The 12969-nt window shown below is 35.4% G+C and overlaps 1 protein-coding gene across 1 annotated transcript; it reads right to left on the bottom strand.

The window, feature by feature from the left end:
• Positions 1-3193: 3193 nt before the first annotated feature.
• LOC129747180 (cilia- and flagella-associated protein 91-like) lies at positions 3194-11323 on the bottom strand. The gene is made up of 3 exons (XM_055741228.1): positions 10212-11323; positions 4464-4620; positions 3194-4400 (listed from the first exon to the last, which is right to left on the bottom strand). The coding sequence occupies exons 1-3, from the start codon at positions 11231-11233 to the stop codon at positions 3237-3239; spliced, it is 2343 nt and encodes a 780-aa protein (XP_055597203.1). The 5' UTR covers positions 11234-11323; the 3' UTR covers positions 3194-3236.
• Positions 11324-12969: the final 1646 nt, after the last annotated feature.

Here is a 12969-nt window from a genome sequence, read left to right as displayed (position 1 = left end):
CCTCCACAAAAGCTGAAGTATGTTTATTTTCTTAAGTTCAATTGAGTAAGAAACAAAAACCATTCTAGTTTTTGTTTTAAGCTTATTTACGTATAATTTTTAAAAGTCGAAATATTACATAAAAATGTATCAAAACCTTGTATGATTTTTTAAATTTTTTTGAGTTTGTAAATTCATAAAATTCTTTCTTGCCTTATGTTCTAAGCGTATCACCCTCAAAATGCAATGGTCAGATATGCTGTCTTTTCAGCCATTTCATCAAACAGCCGTAGGGTCATATAACCCGATAGGCCCATTTAGGAAACCTTTCCCCTACGTTCGAAGCAGTGGCGTCAAATCATATGATGTTGAGAATCATGATGGTTTTAACTGCTCGTTTTTCCCGTTTTATCAATTGAAATTTGTATAACTAGCCAAGACGATGTGTATGCTTCCTAATGTTATTTAAATAACAATTTCTCACGCGTTGTTGTAGTTCTGAAGATTTTGTTTTAAGTTATTTAATGAATAGAGTAATACCAACTTGTTTGTAACTGCTTGAGATACAATTTACCATACACTCGAGATGATGTATTAAGAGCAAAATGCTATGTGCCAATGTCTATCGGTGTTGTTTCGGAAGGCGGCAGGAATTTTGCGAACAACCTACTCCCACAGAACGGTGGAAGAATGTTCATTATGAACTGTGTACGCATTTTCTTGTTCCGTCGACTGATACATTAGACTGAGTTGATTTGGGATCATTTTTGAATTTCTCCAACCCTTGGGTCTTGAAAGCTTCGGTTTGGTCCAAAAAATTTTCCGCTAAACAAGTTTATTGAAGACCGTAACTTCGTATCTTTATAAACAAATATAAAATTTATAAAATGGCACAAAAACAGAAGAAATCAAAATGATGTGGAATTTTCAGTACATTATATTCAAGTTTCCCATACAAACCTAGAAATTTAAATTTACTCAAGTGAACGTTTATTAATAATTTTGTAAAAAATCATGGATAATTTTTGAACCAAAACAAAATTTTTATGACTCCAGGGATTCGAAATTCAAAAATAATCCCGAATCGACTCAGTCTACTGGTACATACATGCATATTAGTTGAAATAGTAAGTCGTGTCAATATTTCGAATTAACTATATAATTAATAGGCTCCAGTATTTTGATGAAATGTCAATATGTGGAGCTTTTTGTAAGCAGAACCTTTTTTTTAAATTTTAAAGTAAATTTAAAAAATATGAAGCTTCAAACGAAGTATTTTTGGCCTCCGATCTCGCTTGGAAGAAATAGTTGAAAACGAAGTTGCACACATCGAGTTATTGGTTTTTCATATGTACATGCCAGAATGAATGAAAAAAAATAAATAAATAAATCATGTTAACAGGCATAAAGGGCGAACACGGAATTATTGCGACACATTCAACAGGGCATAACTTGTTAACCATTCGGTAAAAATCAAGAACAGTCGAGAAAACAAATTCTTTCAAACACCTGGAATTTTCTGACCTGTCGCAACGGGAGTTGGGAAAAACATTCACCATTCAACCGTCTCCAGAGTGTTGAAGTGGTTCCAGGAGCAGTTGACGTTGAACCACGGCAAAGGAGCTGGAAGAAAACCGGGGCCGGAGAACAAAAAGACGGAATGAAAGGTGAAGCGGGTGATTAAACCAAACCCCAACGTCTCAAGCCGTGATTTGGTTAGAATGATCGGCATGTCGCAGAGCTACGTTCAGAATGCAAAGAAGAGAGCTGGACTACATACATACAAGGTTGAGAACTTCCCAAATCGCGATGAGCGGCAACAATCGACGGCTAAAACTCGGGCACGGTAACTCTACGAGAAGATGCTGACAAAATATGGCTGCTGTGTGATGGACGACGAAACGTATATAAAAGCCGATTTTAAGCAAATTCCGGGGTTGGAGTTTTTCACTGGCAAGAGCAAGTTCAATGTGGACGACAAATTTTAGAAGAAGAAAATGTCGAAGTTCACCTTCAAATATCTCGTTTGGCAGGCCATCTGCTCTTGCGGATTGAGGAGTGAGCCTTTCGTCACAAAGGGCACAGTAAACCGTCCGGAACTGTGCCCGGAGGAGCAGTACTAGGCAATAATATAGCGGGAACTTTGGAAGAGCAAGAAGACATTCAAAGACAAGAAGAACATGTTAATAAAATGAAAAAAAAAAAAAAACTGAAAAACTGGTACCGGATAAAACACTGTAAAGACTTTGATGGAGGACACCGAGCGAAAATGCGTTCAATTTTGCACTCAAGGCTCCGTCGAATAATCTTTCTTTTGATTTTTGAAGTAAATGTATGTATAAAACTACCCTGAGATTTTGGTTTGATTCTGAACATTATAAGAAAATTGGCATGATATTTTCGGTGTCACAATAATTTCGTGTTCGCCCTTTATTTTTGCATTTTTCATATGTCATATATACTGTAAATTCATCTGTGCTGTCCCCAGCAAACATTTATGACGGTATAATGCAGGAACAACAGAATTATTCAAACAAATGTACCAGATAGAAAGATTGTATTAAACTTACCAAAAGGGCATATAGCTACAAAAGTGGAGGCGAAATATCTACAATGACAAGATTCCAACAATTCGATTTTCCAGCAAAAAGCAAAATAAACGAAAAAAAAATTCCTTCGACCGAGATTTGAACTCCAGTCCTCTGAGTTCGCAGTCCGGTATCTTTCAAAGATGTCAACTCATCAGTTGATTTGGTCTACACTATAGCTCTATAGGTGAGATTTTGTTTTTACGAACCGATCAAAGGAAGAGACCGGAGAGAGTGTCAATTGAAGGACCGCCCATTTATCGTAAAAAAGTTCACCCAAATCGTAAATGTCGAATGAGCATATTCTCAACTTTTTGGAGACATATTTACGAATTGACGAATTGCTATCCGATTCAATTTTTTTTTGGGCAAAGCTTGTCGTAAATGAGTGATAGAAAATCACTCAATACCAACGTGTTAACGAGAGTTATTGAAAATGTCTAAATATTCGATTTGGATTATCATTTCTATTACGATTTCATGTTAGCTGGGTCAATACTTATCCAAGTATAAATAAATGGTAGTTTATCACATAAATAGTTAATTTGATGTTTATTATTTTACTTGAATAAATACAAGAATTGAAACAATAGATCTGAACATATGGCTTCAATTTTGTTCACGAAACTGTCATAAGCTTTAAATTAAACCGTCCACCAAAGTCCCATCTCACAAATCATCCGTATTTTGAAAGACATTGCACAGAATATCTTCGATCAGATCCGAAGCCATCTGGCCAGCTTCCTCCACGCTATCTTCCGCCTCCGTGGTGTGATCCTCTGGTATTTCCTCAACCTCGTTCTCGGACATGACACTTTCGACCATGTTGCTCAGAATATTTCCGATGATGACCTGACTCTCGCTACGGGTACCCAAATCGGGTTCCGCTATTGCATCCGGCTTCTCTGGTTGCTCTGGTTCGTTGCTGATCGCAAGCTCCTCTTTCATTTTCTCGATCAACTGCTCTTCCAAATTGTCTGGCAGTTGATCCTCGATCTTTTGGAAGATGGCTTCGTGGGCTTGCGCCAAAAGTGGCTTTTGTTTGAGCTTTATGTTTTCTCGGGCTACCCTACAGAAAACGTCGGGTAGCATCATTTCGTCCATGAAACACGAAGCTATGGTTCCGGTGTGATGATGTTGTTCCTCGAGTAAACTTCCCTGTTTGTCGGCTTCAGTGTCAAATTTTTTCGCCAGTTCGTGTATTTTTTCCCGGTTTTCGTCCAAGCTTTCTCGATCTATTCTTTCTAGGAGTGAGTTCACCAGATAGAAACTCAACTCATCACTGTCTTTTATTTTTCCATCAGATGACCGTCGATGACTGTCACGAGCAGCACTGCCACCGCTATAGCTTGCCTCGCGGAAGTAGCGTTCTTGCTCTGCCAGGAGATAGAACGCTTGTGTATTTCGTTCGTTCTGAAGTCGAGTTAGCTCTCTCTCAAGGGTAGCCATCAACAGGGACATTTCCGATGTGGTGCACGTTTCGATAAAATTATCAAGGTGTGTTTCATTTCGTAGAATGTTCAAATATTTCTCCCGTACACTTCCTGACTTAGTCGGTGCAATGGGGAAGAATTCTTCGACCACCGGCAGACGATGTGTCGCAATGAGGTCTTCTACTATGTCTCGATCTTCGGCGTAATCGCTGTGGATCATTTCTTGCATGGCCCGACCTTTGATCAGTTTCTGCAGCAAAACTGCGTGTTGATAGAGAGCATCGTCCTCACGATCTTCGCTGATTCTTTGCGGCGAATCAACCAAACTTTCAGTCGGTGAGGACACCACAATGAGACACTTCGGCATGGTTGGTTTAGTTTCTTTCTTGTGACGGAAGTGCTAAAAAAGGTGATTTAAGCGTTAAGCATTATGATAAATTAAATTAAGCATAATTGAACGAACCTTGAGTGAATCGTATAGCTTTCTTAGGAAATGATCCGACCAGAAGCCTTTTTGGAGCTCACGGCACACTTCTTTGGGTTTCCACAGCTCTGGACGTTGCTTTTGGACATCTTTGATCGTATGACAGATGGTAATCTTGCGATCCAATTTTGAAAGTCTGAAAAGGAAGATACGAAATTAAATTTAAAATGAGTTAATCCGTTTATCAAACATTAACCTTCTCAGGTTGCGCAAGACACAAGTTTGTTCTTTAGCAAACGGAGTGGTTCTTTTTTAACGGGCGTTTAACACCAAGCGATGAAACGGCAAGAATCAGGATAACTAAATTACCTACCACCTAAAGCTTTGATGCAATTTCAGACGCTTTTATAAATCCCAAATGTATCGATATCATAGAGTAAAAATTTACTTAAAACGCAAATTCCATTTATTTGAAAAAAAAAATGCAAATTCTGGACAGTGAATTCTTCGGAACGAATATAAGTTTCGTTGGATAACAAGATGTAATCTGTCAAAATTAGAAGAAAGCTTTTAAGAATGCTAGCAGAGACGGAATCTGCTAAAAAGTATGGGCATTGGGAAGCAACAAACTTTTAGATCGCGTAAAATGATGTTTAGAGTTTGCGTTGGTTCTATTTTTTAAAACAGTACTTTTTTACGACACGTTTTTGTCATAAAACTCTGAAACCTTGTGAAATTTGGCATATCTCATCATCACATTATTTCAATGTTTTTAGACTGTAAGTTCAAAACTAAATATTTTTTACACTGTTTATGATTCTTAATTTGTACATCAAAAGCTTTTTATAAAAAAAAAGCTGAATTCAGCAAAATATAGAATTTTGGAAAACAAAACAAATTGTTGAAAAAAATGTGTTTAAAAAAAGAACAAAAACATACACAGGAACTTGATGTTTCCTCGATTCCTTTTCACTGTTGTACTCTTAACAACTTTCGAAGATATGTTTGCTATCATCTTACAGATGCTAAAACCATCAACCCACAGAACTTACATACTATGTTAAGCCGTGACCAGGATTCGATCTCATGACCGTTGGCTTAGAAGATTTGAAGGCTATCATCTATGCCACAAGCTGTGGCAGCAACGGCAGTGTTCAGTTAATTGAGGAAATCTATCTACTGAAAACTCAAGAATCGATTAAAAAAACTAAAAAGTGTGTGGAGCTTATTAAGTTCTAAGATTATTCTAACCCGCTCCGTTCACAATTTAAAGCAAACCTTAGATAAAACTTTTTTACACAAAAAATTCTTTTTAAAATTCAAATACCTTTGATACAACTTACTATAGCTTATTTTTTTTTTCAAAAGGGATAGTGTGACTTAATCAATTTTGACGGTTCATTGATTGAAAAATACGGGTTTTACGTCACTTTTTTTTTACATTTTTATGGTCATGATCTTAAAATATTTCAAAAGAATAGCAAAAACAATCCTTAGATAAAACTTTTTTACACAAAAAATTCTTTCCAAAATTCAAATACCTTTGATACAACTTACTTTAGCTTAATTTTTTTTTTCAAAAGGGATGGTGTGACTTAATCAATTTTGACGGTTCATTGATTGAAAAATACGGGTTTTACGTCACTTTTTTTTACATTTTTATGGTCATGATCTTAATATATTTCAAAAGAATAGATACTGATGCGCAACGTACAGCTTCTAACCTCAGCTTTTTTGAATTAATGATATTTTTTTAACATTCCGTAGTTGATTTACATTTTTTTCCAATACATGTTTTTTCTTATTTCATTTTCTTAGACTAATAATGGAAAACTGAAGTGTTGTAGCTGAATATTGTCCGAGAAACATATTTAAGTTACTTTACGAGATTTCCAAAGCTGTAAAAATCGGTTGAGGAATAAGAGACATATTGCGGTTTTAGTCAGGAGTGTCAAATTGTCACTCTCGGAATTCCATCGAGCAGAAATTTCTAGGAAGGACGAGGGTTAAACTAGGGTTGTTATCCGTTTTTAGAAAATATCCCGCCGTTCCGCTTTTTTCTCAAATTGTTCCGCTTTTTCCTAAGAAAACTTTTGAGATAGATTAAACCTTCGCCGATTCTACCGCTTCAAAATAGTTTGTCCGTGCTTGATGAAAACGCTTCTTATAAAATCTTTCTTGGATCATTTCCACTCCTGTAATTTTTTTCTAATCTTCTTTTATCTATTTATGATTTTCAAAACTGGAAATGTTCTTACTTAAAGAACATGACATTCGCCGATAAGGCTGTAAAAATTGAAAAGGTAACACTCTTATGAAGTTTCACTGACTTACACTAGAAAACCCTATATTTAGCCTGAATTTAAATTCATCAATGCAACACAAAAAACCATGCAAATATAATGTTTTTTTTTGTGTTTTTTCCTCAAAATTATCAGCATTTTTTAAAAGTTTCTATAAGACAAGATTTATCTTAAACCAGGAAAAATCCGGGCAAATTTGGTCAAAACCACGAAATTACTCAATTAAAACCAAAAAGAATACACTTGAAAATATATTTTTACATTAAAACACATCAGCAGATTTTAAATCTTATTTTAGGCTTTCGAAAATCAGATTATTAAGATTAAACTTGCTCCAAAAAATGGTTTTTGAAAACAAAAATAAAAATTAAAATAAATCAACTTTAATTTGTTTGTTCAATTAATATAGTTAATCTGTGCTAAATTCAGGCATTTTCCTACAAAATTCGGACAATCGAACTTTTCCTAAATTTTTTGTTAAATATCTGGGAAAGTCCTGGTAAGACCGGGCAATCTGGCAAGCTTATCTTAGCATCATCATAACAATTGGGTTCAGTTAAGCATTCTTTGAGCTCGTTCTAGCGATGTTAACATTTTTCTATCGAAGAAAATATTATTTAAGTTGTTTCCGAATGATGATGGCTAGAGATTTTTCTCCGGAATCCTTGAAGAATCCCTTGAGCTTGAGAAAAAAGTCAAGTTTAGGATAAAATAGATCAGGACTTCCGAGCGATAAAAAACTACAGTGAATCCCAGATTTTGTCACTCTCATGATGCATTTTAGGGCGACAAATTGGGAACAGTTTTCATTCAACTTCATTTAAACAGTGTAGGGTATATTTTGTCAGCTATTAGTTGATAATTAATGAGTTAAGACTCTTCTTCATCGAAGTATCATGAAATTTTGTTGCAATGTTTGTTAAAACACTTTGTTTCGACGAGTATTATCAAGAGGAATGAATGATCCCCAGTTATAAAAATCCCAAAGACGTAATAAAAAAACAAGGTGTTAAAATAAGATTAAAAAATGTATTGTTTCAAACAACTTCAATAAAAAAAATCTAATCTGATAACTGAGGGAACTTTCCTTCTGCTTGTTTCGAATGAAGCTGTACGGATATTAGACAACACCTAGTTGATTGGTCTGATGCTTAAGATTTCTCGATAAATGACGTAATCTTCTGACGGTGTATTTGAAGAAAGCTCAATTGAGGCTCACAAAGCCAAAGAAATCAAGAGCCAAAATGGTGGATTTAAAGTTTATAATGCCAACAGATTTTTCATTTTTCAAACTTTTTTTAGTGATTTTTTTCAAATCTTTCAAGTTTTTTTACATAATTCGTTCGAAAAAAAAAAATTAATTTTCGAAAAATATATGAATATTTGAATAACATACTTGAAAGCGTGTTTTCTCGAAATAAACTATTTACTACGCACTTATTATAATCCTTTGGCTAAAAGGGTTCAAAAATAAGCTTGTTGATCATTTCAATTATTCGTTGAATCGTTATATTTATTATTTTGATTGTAGTTAGCAACTTTATTACTGTCCAAATGTGAATAAAAAACAGTTGTATAAAATCGGACATCTTTTCTTTGTGTCTTTCATAAGTCGCTATCGATGTTAACATGTTGTATAATAATGTCGTCAATTGACGCGATATCAATTAAAATCGTCCCAAAATTAATACTTGTGTAAATATTCCAGCAAACCGTTTAGTATCAAAGTACTTTCATATCAAAACGAAAGATAAAATTGTAAAAACATTGTGTCAACACCATTGCAAAAATTATGTAAAAAATCGAATAAAGAAGTGTTGAGGAAGTTTTATGCATTTAGGAAAAGTGGCTTGGAAATTTCCACACTACCAGGGCCTTTTCAGTGCTTACCAAAAAAATGTCTCAAGTTTTACAATTTATGAACTTCTTTAAATTGTAGAATCTTCAAATCCCCAAAAACTTACATATCTACATATCCCACAAAATACCAAAATTTTAAATATCGCCCCAATAAAGTAACAGCTTTGTTTATGTCACCTAATGTTATACCTTTTAAATTAATTATGAATTAAATGTTAGAATGGTAAAATCAGGTAAATTTTTGAATAGCTGGATTGAAAATTTATATAGATAAGTGAAAAATTCAGTGCTTAGAAGCGATTCACGATGATTCGCTTCACCAATCAGTTGATTCCTATAGAAATTGTTTCTCTGTTTTATTCAACAGAGATACAATGCCAATTATCATTTTAAACTTCCCTTTTTCAGCGCGCCAACAACGTCAGAAAACTTCAACAGATACTCTCTTACGATAATGAACTTACTTAGAAATGTAAATTTGCGTAGCAATTGTTTTTGTACTTTCGTCCATTAGTAGGGTTACCATATCCCGCGACACCAAAAAGAGTACATTGAGTTAATTTATCCAAAAGTCAGGAGAAACGTTGAATAGTAGAACCCCGTTCAGCCGAACTCCAGTTTTCTGAGCTCCCGTGTTATCTCAGCCATCAGTTTGACCCAAGATCCTTATATTTACCGGGCTTTGCGCCCGGATGGTATGTAAAAGGATGAACAGTAGAACCCCGCTTACCCGAGGTAATGGAGGGAGGGACCACCGCGGATAAGTGAATCCTCGGATTAAAAGGAATACATTGACAAACCCAATCTTTTTGCTCTGGTTTTGCATATCATTCAGGCGCATAGCTTGGTTCTTACATACATGGATTTTATTTTTCTTTTTACCTGGCGTTTCTGGCAATTTTAGATTTGGAACTTGCCAAAAATGTCAATCAATACCGTTTTTTCAGGAATTAAACCCATTAAGGTCATTCTTCCTCAAGATTTAATACTTTAACAATATGTCGCGAAGATAAAACACATATTCACATGGATTTTGAATGAAAATAGTTGCTCGGATAAGCAGGGTTCTACTGTACATATTTACAAAAACTGTTGATGTCTTGGAAGTTATGTGACAATTATGAATTTTCTTTTAAAATGTTCTTGTACTATAACTAAATTTTGTGCACATTGATTACTGCTTGCATACTCAAAGGCGCTTATCGCGCTCACTATTGATAACGACTAAAAATGCATGATTATAAGCAAAATGTTAAAGAAATTTGCTTGAGGCTGTATTCCTTTCGTAGTTTTTACATAAGATTTAAAACAACTTCATAAAATGGAAGAAATACGTCGGTTTTTCTGATCAAATGTCTTTCAACAAAAAAAAGAGTACATTTGGTAAAATTTCACAAAAAGAAGAGTACGCCCATTTTTCGATCGAAAAAGAGTACATGTACTCTTAAAAGAGTACGTATGGTAACCCTACCATTAGTCAACACACGACTTTATGAAAAAGGACGCAAAAAACGTGAAATTCTAAAGGCAAAACAGATCATCTCTTATTAATAAGTTTCAACTTGTTTGGATTTAAAATGTGTTTGCAAATCATATTTGGCCAAACCCAGAAAATTAAACTTACCCCACTTCGATCAGATTCGGATCGTAGCTGTAGGACTTTTTGCTGCCAACCTTCTTTCCTCCCGGGCCCAAGGGTGCTTCCTCGAGCCGTCTCGCCAAAGCCGACCGGAATTTATTGGCCTTGGCATCCTGCCGTTTCTTGTCCAACTTTCGCACGTTCCTTTCGTAGCTAACGCGCAATTTCTCTATCGCCCGGTTTCGCTGTTCATTGATGCGATTTTTGGTGTTTTGCATTTTACTTTCCGTTGCCTGGCGCAGGTCCCGCTCCCGTTTATCCATTATTTTCGACACCAGTTGCAGCCGTATCATTTGGTATCGATCAATCTGCCGCTCCCGGGCCACCCACTCTTCCCATTCGAAAATTTGCAGGGTCAATCGATGTTGAAGCCAATCTTCGGGCGACTCGCAACCACCCATGGCGTGTTCCCAGTTACGCTTCTTCCGGGCCCGCTCAACGATTTCCACCTCATTGATTCCGGGATAGTGGGAATGTTCAATAAGCCCAGTCACGTGAACAACTTCCGCTTTGGACCAATCGCCATCTTTCAGCACCGCATTCGGCATCCACGGTTTGGTTTGCGCCGACGATTCGCGATACATGGTTTGGGAAGCGACGTCCCGGAAGCGTGGCTCCGAGGTTTCATCACAGTGGCAATAATCCTCGTAGCTCTGGTTGATCCGAATCAGTTGGCCCGGTTCTCCAGTATTCGGGTGGCAGAAGAATTTTGGTCTTTCTGTTCCCAGAATTCTCGATCTTTCCGTCATATCAACCGGAGGACCTCCACCCAGCGCTTCCGGATAGTACGGTAGCGGATTCCGATGCATCACGTAATGGTTCCGAGTTAGCCGGGGCAGCTCACTGAACATGCTTTGGTACACCGGAAAGATGCCAATCGGGGCCGAACGACTCAGCGCGTCAACATTGGCTTTGCAAACATCCTTCAGATCCGAGGCGACGTACAGCGGATCGTAAATGTGATCGAATGCCCTGGAGGGGGCTACAACGTGACTCCTGTAAGTCATTTTAGGATTTCTATTTCACTCGTTTTTTGTATCAAAATTGAACTTTCTTTATCGGACGAATTCCGGTACACCTTGAAATAACGGAATGACAGAAGACAACTGAACCGGATCGATAGATAAATAAACAGACGTAGGAGACCGTTTCCAATGGTTTGTTTGATTTTTGTTTCTAGGAACTTTGAATGATTCGGATAAAAATATCCATGAATGAGTTTTTGGTTGTTTAGAGGTTTATGAACAAAAATGAACGTAACCACTTGTTTGCAGGTTTTAATGTTTTACAAAGGGGAGGTAATAGCTACCATTCATGTAAAGATAAAAATGTTTAACGGTTTTTTTTTTCATTCAAGAACTTTGAATTAATCTCACTAGGGAACAGCATTTTCGGTGGATATGTTTTAATCGTTCTTTCATGATTTTTCATTTTTTCTCGAAAAAATTCTCCATAGTGTGGAATTATGAGTACATAAAGGGAAAAATAAAGAAAAAATATTATATAATATATTTCGGATATTTAGCAAAAGTATTGATTGTTGCAAATTTCCAGATTTTTTGAGGAAATATTTAGATTCTTTGAAACTTATTCGTTTATATGAAGCGTTAATTGTGATCATATTTTGTGAAAGAAACCAATTCTTTCAAACACGTATATGTATATTTCTTCTTTATTCTTTAATAAAGATATTCTTTAATGAAAATATTGAAAAATTAATTAATGGTTTTTAATCTATTAAATATTGCTTATGTTCGGAAAAGTAAACGGTTTTGTAAGCAGGACTAATATGGAACTGGTATTTTCATCTCGCCTTCACGCAAAATTTCTCAATCAAATTCGTTCGGAATACATAAATACTCTAAACATAAATACTGTAAAACGTTTAAAAGTAATTGAAGCACATTATGGAACTAATGTAACAAACTACAGTACTACTATTGCATAATTTGCATAATTGCATAAATTCAACTTGTGAATCTGAAGGAAAATTTCGAAAGATGAACCTGTTTCAGATTTTTCTGGATTCTGGATCGCCATGAAACTTTCTTTAGATCCAATTCTCCATACGAATCAAAAGTTAAAATTTCAAATCTCAAAAATGGTTTGTATGTAATTTTAAATATTTTCTTCTCATATTTCGAAATGATGAGTTCCGAACATAAATGTTTGAAATGCAAAACCGCGATTCGAATTAGGATTTTTTCTTAATGATGATTCAAACTGAAGTTGAGTAACAATAAACTGGATACAGAATCCGAATTCTGTACACAAATATTGAATTTGAAGAATTATAAGCAAATGGAGTTATTCTAGCGTAAGCTTTCCATAATTTTTTCCCAAAATATACGGGCCGTGCAAATCCGGGATATTTTCTTAAATATCTGCCAATATCAAAATTATTAAAATAAAATCATGAAGATAGCCTCTTGACTTCTGTTTGACGAAATACATCGGTCAAATTTTTATCATATTTTAAGCTTTAAAAAGGCATTTCCATAAATTTTGATAAAATTTACTCAATTAAAATATTCGTTTGATTTTGCAAATAAAGTGCAAAAATTCGGGCAAAATCTGGGCGATTTAGTAAGCTACGGTTAATCTTATGAGAATTCGATATCCGGGACTTAATTTCTAACAAAGAGTTAAAAAAATTATGAAAAACTGTAGTAGAATTATTGACCTGGGATAAGATTTCGAGGTTCTGAGTCGAGATTGTTACTCTTGAATCATTGTATTCGTT

Source organism: Uranotaenia lowii, chromosome 2, assembly GCF_029784155.1.
Source record: "Uranotaenia lowii strain MFRU-FL chromosome 2, ASM2978415v1, whole genome shotgun sequence".
NCBI lineage: Eukaryota > Metazoa > Arthropoda > Insecta > Diptera > Culicidae > Uranotaenia > Uranotaenia lowii.
Note: the sequence above shows the minus strand (reverse complement) of the source record. Positions and strands in the feature narration are given on the sequence as shown.